The sequence below is a fragment of the Rhipicephalus microplus genome, chromosome X (assembly GCF_043290135.1).
Source record: "Rhipicephalus microplus isolate Deutch F79 chromosome X, USDA_Rmic, whole genome shotgun sequence".
NCBI lineage: Eukaryota > Metazoa > Arthropoda > Arachnida > Ixodida > Ixodidae > Rhipicephalus > Rhipicephalus microplus.
In genome coordinates this window covers 19,744,029-19,757,892 of record NC_134710.1, presented here as the reverse complement: position 1 = coordinate 19,757,892, position 13,864 = coordinate 19,744,029, and the positions used below count along the sequence as shown (strand labels likewise).

Sequence of the window (13,864 nt, the reverse complement as noted above, 5' to 3'; positions counted from 1 at the left end):
TGCGGCGACGACGTCGTGTACTTTGCGCATTTTGACTTCGACTCCATCACCACCAGCCTAAACGACAAAGAAATCGTCGAATATGGTGTGAACCAAGACGCCAACGGCCTCGCCGTTGTGCCAGATGTTGCAGACGCCTTTCCGCGATGTTAACTAGCTTTATTTCAAGCGTGTCCGGTCGGAAAGCAAGCTTTAAATACGGGGGTCCGTCGACGCTGCATTCACGAGCAAGTGTTAGCGCTGTGGAATTCACAAAACATGTAGATCTTTGTTGGCTAGCATACGTGCATGCACGACTTTCGGTGCTGAACATGATCGTGTACAGCATTGCTGCGCTTTGGGACTGTTGTTTTTTGATCGGTTGTTGCGTGCGGCATATGTAAACAAAAGCAGAAGCGAACGGTATGTCAGCGCGGCTCTATAGGGTTCCTCATGACATACATTTCGGCCAAATTTTAGCTTGAACTCTGTTGCTTGAATTCGGTTTCGGTAAAATAAATAGCAAGTGTAACCAACACCGACTAAATTTCAAGGCCGAAGGGCTGCTGCAGTGAGGTCAGAGGGTGGGGGCCCAGTTATCTTACTGAGCATGCTCAGTAAGATTTTTTTTTCCGCATCTTTTATTCGGCCCAATCTAGCCGCAGCAGCTGCGACAGCGGGAGCGTCGGTTCTTTTAAAACAAGAACGACTGGCTTTTCGCCGCATTCGCGGCGTAACTGGGCCCCCACCCTCAGACGTCACTGCGGCAACCATGCGGCCTTGAAATTTAGTGGGTGTTGGTGTAACGCTCAGCCATGGCACTGCCTGCGAGTATTTTCGATATCCGTAGCGGCAAACGGCGTATGCATTGCACATTCACAGGACAATTTTCCATCTCCGGAATCGCTTGCTGCAAGTACCAGCGCTATATGGGTTACGCGGTGGCATTGTTTCAACCCTTGGAAGTCATTTAGCTCCAGCGCTAAATTGAACAACGCAGAAAAAAGTTCGATTGCAAGCGCAGCTGACCGCGGAACGCGATCGTCCTCCAGAAAGCAGACCGTGCAGCAGCTCACTCAGCAAGCGGTTCGTGACGTAACGACTAATGATCACGGCAGTGTTGCCCGACTCTCAGGCCGCTCACTTGTTTGTAAAAATATTCGAATATAAATTAACGTCTTGACCGAATTTGCTCGAATTTCGCCAGCTTGTCTGTGAACGTGCGCCCACACAAATCAGACTATGGTTGAAATTAGGGTATCATCATCATTAGCCTGACTACGTCCACTGCAGGACAAAGGCCTCTCCCATGTTCCGCCAGTTAACCCGGTCCAGGGCTTGCTGCTTCCAATTTATACCCGCAAGCTTCTTAATCTCATCTGCCCACCTAACCTTCTGTCTCCCCCTAACCCGCTTGCCGTCTCTGGGAATCCAGTTAGTTACCCTTAACGACCAGCGGTTACCCTGTCTACGCACTACATGCCCGGCCCATGTCCATTTCTTCTTCTTGATTTCAGCTATGATATCCTTAACCCCCGTTTGTTCCCTAATCTACTCTGGTCTCTTTTTGTCTCTTAAGGTTACACCTACCATTTTTCTTTCCATTGCTCGCTGCGTCGTCCTCAATTTAAGCTGAACCCTCTTTGTAAATCTCCAGGTTTCTGCTCCGTAGCTAAGTACCGGCAAGATACCGCTGTTATATACCTTTCTCTTGGGGGATAGTGGCAATCTACCTGTCATAATTTGAGTGCTTGCCAAATGTGCTCCACCCCATTCTTATTCTTCTAGTTACTTCAATCTAATGGTTCGGCTCCGCGGTTATTAACCTGCCCTAAGTAGACATAGTCTTTTACAACTTGAACTGCACTAATACCTTACTCGAAGCACTGCTCTTTTCCGAGGTTGTTGTACATTGCTTTCGTTTTCTGCAGAATAATTTTAAGATTAGGGTATCATGACCGCTTTAAAGGACCCCAGATGGTCGAGATTTCCGCGGACCTCCCCTACGGCGTCTGTCATAATCTTATCGAGGGTCTGGCACGTAAAACTCCCGATATTTTAGGCGAAAGCCTTGGGTTCCTCATCAAGCACGAAAATAGGCCGTCGGCAGCGTCGATCCGGGTGAGGCGAACAACCATCGTCACATCCTGACAATTACAGTTTGCCACGTGTCATAACGTCGTCGCTTGGTCAAAGGTGAGCCGATCACAGAGGCAGTGCTTAATTCAGGTGACGCGTAGGAAGCCTTCGATTCATCTGATCTCGGAGGCAGTGCCAAACCACGTGACGTGTGTGGCAAGGAAGAATCAATACATCGACGTAGAAGAAATAGAAAGTAATAATAATAAAATGATAATGATCGCTGGTGTCCCAAAACCGCGATATGGATATGTGAGACGCCGTGGTGGAGGGCTCCAGAAAGTTCCACCACATGGGGTACTTTAACGTGCACTTATAAGTGTAGGTGCACGGGCCTTGAGCATTTTCACCTTCACTGAAAATGCGGCCGGGATTGGATCCGGCTGGTCGGGCTCCATAGCCACTATACACCACCACGGAAAGAGAAAGGCGCCTTTTGCCTTCAAGATGTCTTATGCGAACGCACCCTGTGAGTTTTTGTTATTTAGTGTTTTTCCCTTGAGCAGAGCGGCAAAATATTGGGGTTGATAATGAAGGAGTAAAGGGGCGTATCAAATTATTACGTGCTTACAAGGCATATCGTTGTGCTGCTGAGATGGCGCTCGCGCAGCCAAGAACTGACGAGAACGCCAGATGAACACGACCCTCGTCATACATACGTACAAGAGATAATAAGTAAGATGCAGATAACAGTATGAAGGTGAAGTAATAAGCACTTCAAACACTGCAATTTCTTGATTCACGCAACCGAATTTTACGGAATTTCACGGCTCATCGGTCCAAACACATGTTGAGCACACGTGCTACGGAACATTTCAATCATGGAAAACTTATGCTTCTCTTTCTTTTTTTTACGGCACCATGCTGGAGCAATTTGAGAACTGTTCGAAAATGCCAGTCAATGCTACACGTACTGATAGGTAGCAAAAATAAAATACAAACGAGAAAATTATTGTTTTTGCCCTTTGATTGTAAGCACAATCTATAATTATATATAGCCTTACAACCGCAGAAACAATTATGAACAATTTTTTCTACTTTGAAAAGTAGCTTGAACAAATTCAAAGGGCTGATTTACTTTTTGTTTTTGAGTCACTGTTATTATTTCGAGCTCTCTTTTATTCAGTTAATTAAGTGCAACTTTTTTTCGTTCGATGCACTGACAGATGTCAAGAGGTGAATATCCAGGGCGCACGTTGATCCTATGCGCAATCTCCCAATGTATCAGAGTCAGGGCACGTAGTTCACACAAATGCTATGACATTAAACTAAGTGATCTAGAGATAGACATGTTATTAGCGAATGAGGCTGGCCAATGGCAAGCAACCTTCACGATGTAAAATTAATTGAGTTACAGGATCTGTATTCATGCTATATTAACTTGAATCACCCACGTGTACAGGTTTCAGTCGTTCATTATACCAGACATTACAACAGCACACGTGGCCTTCCCATAAAGCCGAGTGTATTCAGCCGCAAAAGTTTTCGTTTCTTAGAAGTTGCTGCGAATGTAATACATGTCCATTACGAATTCACTGTAATGGTAAAAAGAGCGACAAAACAAATAACAATTCACAAACTCAGTGATGGAAAATGTTAGTCACTGAACTTTGTGCGTAACGATACATGTCTGTGATGGAGAGGAGGAAGAAAAATATAGAGGTCAACAAGATTCAAATGAAGTTTTGTGCAGAGTGTACCGTGCCAATGCATGGTGCACTTTAGTTGTATTATGTTTCACTTTCCCAATCTCTTCGAAAATTTTGGGGTTGTACCACTGTCTAGTCGAATAGCAGGCGCTAAACACTTACGAGAATAAAAAAAATTTAGTTATTGACAAGTGATAAAATGACAGACGGAGGAACGGACAGACAGACAGACAGACAGACAGACAGACGGACGGACGGACGGACGGACGGACGGATGGACGGCGGGTAGACGGATAGACAAATGGATAGATAGACGCATATACAGGCGGATGGACGAGTAGACGGATAGACAGACGGATAGATAGACGGATATGCAGGCGGATGGACGGGTAGACGGATAGATAGACAGACGGATAGATAGACGGATGTACAGGCGAATGGACGGGTAGACGGATAGATAGACAGACGGATAGACAGGTGGATAGATAGATAGATAGATAGATAGATAGATAGATAGATAGATAGATAGATAGATAGATAGATAGATAGATAGATAGATAGATAGATAGATAGATAGATATAGATAGATAGATAGATAGATAGATAGATAGATAGATAGATAGATAGATAGATAGATAGATAGATAGATAGATAGATAGATAGATAGATAGATAGATAGATAGATAGATAGATAGATATAGATAGATAGATATAGATAGATATAGATAGATAGATAGAGATAGATAGATAGATAGATAGATAGATAGATAGATAGATAGATAGATAGATAGATAGATAGATAGATAGATAGATAGATAGATAGATAGATAGATAGATAGATAGATAGATAGATAGATAGATAGATAGATAGATAGATAGATAGATAGATAGATAGATAGATAGATAGATAGATAGATAGATAGATAGATAGATAGATAGATAGATAGATAGATAGATAGATAGATAGATAGATAGATAGATCACTGCCAAACATGAACGAGCGACACACTGTGAGTCGGTGACAAGATACGATGGGAAATCAAGACTGCTGGTGCCACCATCACCCTCTTTGCTATTTCACTCATCGTCGCGTGACTTCATCGCGCTCATGTGATCCAGAACACACAAACCAATCTGCGTACGTTTCGTTGATAGTCTTGCAGTAGGCATGCGGAGTCCCTTTTGCTTCTCAAGCGGAGCGAAACACCTGCTTAGTTCCACTTTGCAGAACATACCTGCGCAGAAACTGCACGATACATATCTGAGCCAATAACTAGTTGAGATAATTGTTTTTTGTTGTAGCGGTGCTTCTCTAAGTTTATCGTGCTAATTCAGCACTGCTCGTCGCTAACGACTATGCCTGTCTATTGTGTTCGTAAACAAATCAATCAGACATTACTCGTTTACGATGTAATATGCCATACGTGAGTGCTGCAATATGTGTGAGCCCAAATTTAACTTCCCATATGGGTGCATCACAGATGACCCAGTTAAGACAGCTGTGCCCGTAAGCAAGCCTGCCATGTGTCCATGTCCACATTTACAGCATAAATGCCCGTGCTGTCACGCCCTCTTTCAAGCAGTTTTGCACATCAAATCGCCCTTATTTACAGCCTAATTATTTACTTGCTCTCAATGTCATCGGTATTAGGTCCGTATAATAAATAATAATTGTTGGTGTTTAACGTCTGAAAACCATAATATAGGGATGCTGTAGGGGATTGCTCCGGAGGTTTTGACCCCCTGGGATTCTTAGCACCTAAATCCAAGTACACGGACTTTAGGAATTTTCACCCCCATTTAAGGTGCGGCCGCCGCGAACGGAATTCGATCCCACGACCTTTGGGTCAAAAGTCGAGCAGCCTAAGTACTATGCCTTTGTGGCAGGTTGATGTTTCAGACCATGGCGAGAATCAGTCGGCAGGTGCAAACGTCGAACCAGCTAACGTCAGTTTAACGTCAGCGTGAGGATTGTTTGGTCTGGTATACTGTGAGCACTAACTGGCGAGTGACAACGCGCATACTGGCGGCACGGCTCATTTTCACGGCCCTTTGAATGCGGCGTTCCTCACATTTGATGGCCACATCTCAGCTGTGCCCCTGTGCAGTAGTGCAGCTGTATTTCTCCCGCTTCACTAGTCGTCACTTCTATAGCAAGTCCGCTTGATTGTTGTACGTATCGTTTCTGCAAGACTTTGTCTGCTGCAGATCAAATATCAGAGATATATCGTTTTTGATGTACAGCCACGGCCATTTCTGTGTAGAGTGCTCGAGCAGCTGGTTTTTGCTCTGTGTGTCGAAATCTTGAGGCAGTTTCGGGCTCTGAAGTGGTGTATTAGGAGCATGCGCGGCCTAGTTGTCAGGCTGACTACGTCAGAGCCTGGTACTGCCCCAAGGTTTTGCCCCGCAGAGCGAACACCGGCTGTTCACGTGCTCTACACAAAAGTGGCCGCGGCTGTACATGTTCTTAATGTAGGCTCATGGTATTTTACTCACTGTTATTATGACTTACGAATATATGAATTATGACTCAACAGATTCTGCATTGATCGCGGAACGTAGTTTGCACGGCTGTAACAAATCTTGAAGCGTGACATAGACGATTCCCGCAGGAAATGAAGGCGTGGCATCACTTGTCTCCAGAGTGAGAACTATACTATTAAAACATTGCAACAAGCTGCTAATGCTCGGGCCGCAAACAGAGAATCGCTTATCGATGTCCAAGCGTGCGTTCTTCCTCCGAATTTTCAAGGATGTTGCATGAGTGGTTCGCAAAAAAACGCCAGGCCTGCGCGGAAGGCGCAGCACAGCCACAGCGAAAGCTAGAAGAGCAGCCTTTTTGAGCCTCTTTTAAACACTCATTGGGTAACTGCTGCAAGCACACTTGCTTTTTACCCACTACGACATTAATAAAAAAATTTTGGGTAGTAGGCCGGCATTCGCTATGCTATTTTTCGTCATTCATCTGAGAAGCGTGGTATCCGCTAAACACTTGCAAGGAATTTTGTGCCAATTCATCATGCAATAGCTGACGACGATGAGAAATCATGCCTGAAGTGGGTATGCACCACTGTTAATAAGTGAACAAGACCAAGCTTTTGTAATGGGTTGGAGCGTTGGACGACCCACTCGTTACGCTGTTTGCAATTTGTGACGCCTCGTTGTTGTTTTGCTGTTCTAAAACGCTTTATTACTCATATTAACGCGGTTCCTTTCCCCGCATCAAGCCTGCCTAAGGCAAGTTTGCCAACAAGTCACAAGCACACGCGTAGCTCAGTGGTAAAATACTGGGCTGGCACCCAGCGGACCTGGGTTTGAGCCTTACTGTGTCACTGGTACTAGTTTTTTTTTTTCTAATTTTGTGCGACAGTGGTTACGGACACCAGCGGCGGCGGCGGACGACTACGGTGCTGCGTGACACCCAAGTTGTGATATCATAACAGCTTTCCCTGTAAAACGTCCGAAATTGTGAAACAAGAGTGAATGCAGCTAAAATAAAAGATATGACTTTTATGTAAAAGAAATATCAATAAAGAAAAAGAGTTTGGAAACAGACGACAATAGTACATATAATTGTCGGCATGCTGCATATCAGAAATCTTGTCGAAGTTATAAGTGAACCAGAGGCAATTAGTCTAAATGTAGGCCTACGAATGAAGCGTGAACTGAAATTCTCGCAAACCAAGAATAACTTTATACAAACAAATCAGCTTCGTGGAGTGAAGTGATGTGCCTCTTCAGTGAGCGAATATGTGCGCCTGAAAATGTGATCATTGAACGGGGTAAGAGGGGAAGAGCGAAAAATTAGGACAACAAAAAAGAAATGAGAATGTGCGACCTGCTGGACAAAAATATACCGGAGGAAATTCGTAACAGGATGAGGCACCTGTGCACAATGCAGCGAACATCCGGGCACGATTTATTTAGCTCACCGATAAAAATGCCAATATATTCGTTCAAGAAGAACCGTCGAGAACTTCCGCCATTGCGTAGATGAAAGCATTATCTGGTCAGCGGTTGACATAAGCAGAAGATAGTAGTCATAATGGCCAGAGCGAAGCCTTTCCAGCCCCGGACGTCCAGCTATGGAAGAGGACGGTCGCAGACTATACGTGTGACGTCACTTGCTCTCTGACCCCGTGCCGCTAGCCGTTGTCGTGATGGTCCCGGTATGTGTGCGTCGCCCGTAAATTCTTCGGATCGAGCGATTTCGCCGCTCCGAGTGGCAGCTGTTTCTGCCCGCGCAGCTGCATCAATGTGGAAGCGAAAGCCTCGCTTTCTAATCTCCTCCATGTTGGGGCTTTGTCGAACGGGCAGTGTTCGCACACGTCGGTGGTGTTATGGAGCGCACTCTGCTTCTCGATGAAAGCTGCTGCGTGTGACATGTTTCGGAAGTTTCGTGCCACCATAGTTTTTTTTTAGAGAAAATGTCGTTCGGTCTCGGCCATTGCGCTCCCATTTCGATGGAGGCGAAATGGTTGAGATCCGTGTCCTGTGCGCTGTCAGCGCACGTTAAAGAACACCTTGACGGTCAAAATATTCGGTGCCCTCCACTACGGCGTCCCTCATAAATATATCTTTATTATTATTATTATTATTATTATTATTATTATTATTACTATTATTATTATTATTATTATTATTATTATTATTATTATTATTATTATTATTATTATTATCTTCATGATCGAAATCAGCTGCTCCTTCTGCTGACGTCTATAATAAAAAGAAGTTCAATGCTCCTCCTCCTCAAAAATTACGTCATCGAATGCTACAAGCCTATGGCAAACCACACTGCAAGTGAGTTCCGCGTGTTACGATCGGCACACGCTTTAAACAGCCCCACTTCCGGGACAACGCACGTGAACTAACAGCCGTTGCCCCGCCGCGTTGGTCTAGTGGCTAAGGTACTCGGCTGCTGACCCGCAGGTCGCGGGCTCGAATCCAGGCTGCGGCGGCTGCATTTCCGATGGAGGCTCAAATGTTCTAGGCCCGTGTGCTAAGGTTTGGGTGCACGTTGAAGAACCCCCAGGTGGTCGAAATGTCCGGAGCCTTCCACTACGGCATCAATCATAATCATATGGTGGTTTTGAAATGTTAAACCCCACATATCAATCAAATCATGCTAACAGCTGTTCGTCCGTGTGATATCTATGAGCTCTTCATTGCCGGTGCTGCGTAAATACGTAGGTACGCTTGCTATGCAACGTACCTATCGCATCGGGAATGCTCATTTTGCTACAGTAACCAAGGGGCCAATAATGTTTTGATCATTACAACTGCATTTCACTTTCTGCCTAAAAGAGCGTGACAGGCATATTGGACAATTATACCTAGTCAACGAGATCAAGAAGACAGTTATAGAAAAAGAAATGAGTGGTTTTGATTGCTGCGCCTGAAGCTGTTTTCTATGTAGAAAAGAGCTTCAGGCGCTAACCGATAGCATCACTAAGAACTGTAAACACATTCTGTAGGTCCGCTCGATTTATCTGTGCACATTGCAAAATGTGTTTTCTTTTTGCAGACTCATCAGCCAGCGCAGTTTATGAAAAAAAGGAAAGAAAAGGGACTTGTCATTTGTCACTGCAGTGACCGAAGCCGTGTCATCCTGTGTGTACTGTTACCAATACGACAGACTGGAACCATGCTATATCGCTGTGCTATCAGTATCTTCTCCTTCACCAGCTACTTCCCTTGACGCGATACACGTAGGGTTAGGCAAGTTCTGTCCCCGTAATAATTTCTCAGGCCAAGCTTTTCGTTCGCGGAAAGAATTTAACGTGTGTAGAATGCCATATATGTTGCAAGATCTTTATAGAGGTTAAGTTCACTAGGCATCAGGAGCAATTGCGAATGATTCAAATGCTCATTGATTCGAGACATACGTACGATCTACTTGAACTTATTCGAAGCACATAAAAACGCTTTGATTTACCTTCATGAGTTCATTTAGAAGTAAAACATTTGAAATGTGTCAGCTGAATTGCAAGGTCCTTCGGTAAAAGACGCCCGTTAGGCGCGGGTAAAACCCAATATAATAGAATAGCAAATATTCCGTCTATGGGCAAACGGTGGTGCTTATACTTAACAGCAAATCACAGATTCTCACAAGAGTCAGTCGAACGTTCATTAGAAGCAGCGTTTAAATGTTCGGCTGGTATCTGGCCGTGGCACCGGTTCTGTGGCGGTCACTCTCCTTCTTTCCAACGGCCAGATTACGGCACGTGGTCTTCACGTCTACAGGTGTGATGGAAAGCGACGAGTGAGAAAAGGGAGTGCGTGACGCAACAGCGTGCTCACCTCGTCGACCTCGGCCTTGGACAAGGAGATCGCTCCGGTGGCGGTCTCTGCGAGGGCGTGCATCAGCAGCAGGACCAGGAGTCCCGAGAAGGCGCCCGTGAGGGCGACGGCAGGTCGTGGCATGGGCTCGCGTCGTCGGCGGACCGTCTGCGGCCGAGTGGCTGCTGCACGGCTCGCGGCCAGGCATAGGCAGGAAGGGGAACAGATGCGCTTCCAAATGACGACAGCGGTCGGGGAGGAGGGGCTCGTTAGGCCTCTCCGCAGATGCGCTGCCGCACGGCAGGTTATCTGGTGCACCGACGCTGCGCCAACGGACGACGACTCGGGCGAGCACGACACAGCTGCGAAAGTCCCCCACCTCGGAACAGCGCCACTCGTAATGGGGGGACATGCGCTTGCCGTCGTCCAACAGTCCAACCCTTGGTCATTCCAGGGAAAAAAAACCCAAGTCATCCACTTAGTACTTTCTCTTGGCACGCTTCACCAGAAATGTGACTCTCTGACGGCATAAGCTACCTAGGGAGAAAACCTCGCTGACTTTTTGTGTGTGTGTGTGTGTGTGTGTGTGTGTGGTGACACCCGCGACAAACGGTAGCGTTTGTCGCTCGTGTCTAAAAGGGCGCCTCCTAAACGGGGCATTCCGCGTCGCTCGCGGCGGAAAAGGGGTCTCCGCAAGGGTCGTGTCACCGAGATCAAATCACTGCTTAGGCGCCTGAAACACTTTCTCGGCTCCCGAGCGCGAACGAGGTCAAACTGCTCTCTGACGCCAGTGGCTGGCTCAGGGGGTTGAAAGCGCCCCAAGAACTTTAGCTGAACGTACTGCGGATATATATATAAAAAAACTTTGTGTATGTATACACACACACACACACACACACACACACACACACACACACACACACACATATATATATATATATATATATATATATATATATATATATATATATATATATATATATATATATATGTATATATATTTTCGCACAATTCTAGGAAATCGTGTCAAATGCTGGTTCTCTCCTGTATTGATCAAAGCAGCCGTCAATGCGGAAACTTGGCGGGTTTCTGTGCTGACCTTGACCGTTCTTGTTTCACCGCGTCTCATTTTACGATAAGAAATCTCCCGTTCACACATCCTTTATTAAGTAGTTAGATCGCTTTGATGATCGAAAACGTTTTTGCGACCGAATCGAAGGGTGGGAAACGATTCACAAACTGTGTTCTCTATACAAATCAACGATGAATACCTTAAATTAACAGGTAGCACTGAACAGCTGTCTGAAGCATGCAGCATGTGCGTAGCCGTGGGTTTTCCGGGGTTTTTTAGGGTCGAACGCTACCAAGGCGGTTTTTTGAAATTTGACTCACTAAATCTACACCGTGACAAGAAAAGCTTTCGTCAAACTCTATGAGCAGTGCTTTTTATATATCAAAGGTGACGTCCACCGTGTAGCGAAAGCCTTTCTAGTCAAAAAATTAAAAAAAAATAAAGCTTGCATAATTACTTTCAATATACTTTCACCCATGCATCGCGTCTATACCATCAAGGTGAGCTGTGAATGAAGCCCGCACATGACCCTCAGCGCTAATGACAAAGGTCGCCTTGCGAGATACATAAGCAGCTTTTTTTTTTTGTTCTTTTGTTCAACAAGATGTTTTTTTTTCCTTTTGTTGGTTCTCGCTATAGTGAGTCACGCAAAGTCATTATGTTTCTGCGTACAATATTTGTGGGCATTGTTATTTTTGTGTTTACCTTTGTCAACATCTATGTCGAGCTTCATTATGTACCGCAAGTGCGGAAACTTTAATCGCGGAAACATCTTTCCGGTGCGGCTGCCCCGGAGAAGCATTGGTTTCGGATTCTAACTCTAAATCCGGACAAAATTTTCGCCGACTGCCGAGTTTTCTGTCGGATGAATCTGAAGATTTCCTTGTAGTTTCGCGTTACAAACGGGCGACAATTTTTTTTTCCTGTTCGTATCATGTAGTTTGAGTCGCAAGTTGCATAGCGCTCGCTTCTACGTCGGTTCTAAGTTAGACAGTGAATCGTGTGCTCCAAATTTCCCCAAATCGAATGACGCGTATTGTGACAATAACAGGTCTTCTTCATGGAGTGTAGAGCTGGCTTTCCTGCGACGCAGTCTGCCTTGCTAATGGCGGCGTCATAACGTTACTGCGAGGCGGTGTGTGCAAGCGTGATTTTCTTCTGCTATGACATGAAAAAAAAAAAAAACTCCGCTCTCGCAATACCGGAGACCAAGCCCGGGCCTCTTGTGTAGTGAGAACATTGTCCTCACTGGAACAATGTCAGGTGCTGCCACGAGTTAATCGAAACTGTCATGCCGAGAAGCCCACTCACAAACGGTGGGCGATCGGAGGCGTTCATGCTATCCTCCGATCGGAGAAGGTCCATGGCATTCTCCACGGTAAAGGTAAACGTGAATAACCTTGCGAATCGGATCCTCCGTATTTGTACGCAGTATAGCTGGCTGACGCAAGTTAAAGCGAATAAAACCAAATATATTTACTTTTCAAACTTATCAAACGGCTGCAGTCCCATGTTTGACGAATATGGTAGAGCACACTCGGCCATTTTTCATTCTTTTATAGAAAGTACGAATCACTTGCTTGCTTTCCACAAAATGAATACAACACAAGGTTGGTACGAAGCTATATGCGCAGCAGTGAAAACAAATTCTGCACGAACAGAGACACTATGAGAACGCTGCCGGACGTGTTGCGCGTTCCTTTTGTCCCGCCCTACGCATAAATAATAACTATCCCACAAACTATAGTACCTTTCTTTTTAAAATTGCATAAGAAAGTTCCGTTGAAAATTGTTTTTCATAAATACGCTTTTTAAGCCAGCGGGCACCTTATCCCTGAGAACAATAGTACAACCACTACGAACTCTTGGGATACGCCATACAATGAGAAGCATTCATTTCAGCGTCTTTCACATGTATCCAGCTCATGCCTTGCATAAAGTTAATTGACATGAGTTCGACCGGCTAGCCAAAAGGGCTACCACCACCGAGATATTTGATAAAAAAGAAATCAAAAAAGCTCCCTCATATCGACCAACCTACAAGTGTCCAAATTTAGGAAGCGTACAAGCAAACCAACAGTATAACGAAATAAGATATGGCACCCACCAGTTACTATACTCAGCTATACTGTACTTTACCATACCGCACAATATTTCCCTAGCGAAGTCAGCAGGATAGGACGAAACATGCCTTTGCAAGTACGCCCTGAATACTTTTGAGTGATTGCTCATTGCGATATATATATATATATATATATATATATATATATATATATATATATATATATATATATATATATATATATATATATATATATATATATATATATATATATATAAGGGAAAGAAGTGTATACCTAAGGGCTCGTTTTACCGTGTTTTAACACAATATTAATGAGATTGATTGATTGATATGTGGGGTTTAACGTCCCAAAACCACTATATGATTATGAGAGACGCCGTAGTGGAGGGCTCCGGAAATTTAGACCACCTGGGGTTCTTTAACGTGCACCCAAATCTGAGCACACGGGCCTACAACATTTCCGCCTCCATCGGAAATGCAGCCGCCGCAGCCGGGATTCGAACCCGCGCCCTGCGGGTCAGCAGCCGAGTACCTTAGCCACTAGACCACCGCGGCGGGGCTATTAATGAGATATAACAGACAGTAATGCCAAGGAATGTACAGGGGAAGTTATTAGAACCAATGGAATGTAAATAAGAAAAAAGAAAAGTGGATGAAAAAATA

At 44.8% G+C, this 13,864-nt stretch overlaps 1 protein-coding gene across 1 annotated transcript in view; it reads right to left on the bottom strand.

Annotated features, from left to right (window-relative positions):
- Nucleotides 1–10,452, bottom strand: part of LOC119175697 (trypsin-1) — a 115,589-nt gene extending 105,137 nt beyond the window's left edge. Inside the window, exon 1 of the mRNA XM_037426637.2 lies at nt 10,068–10,452. Coding sequence (XP_037282534.1) covers nt 10,068–10,190 — 123 coding nt within the window. The 5' untranslated portion in view covers nt 10,191–10,452. The remainder of the gene's footprint in view (nt 1–10,067) is intronic.
- Nucleotides 10,453–13,864: the final 3,412 nt, after the last annotated feature.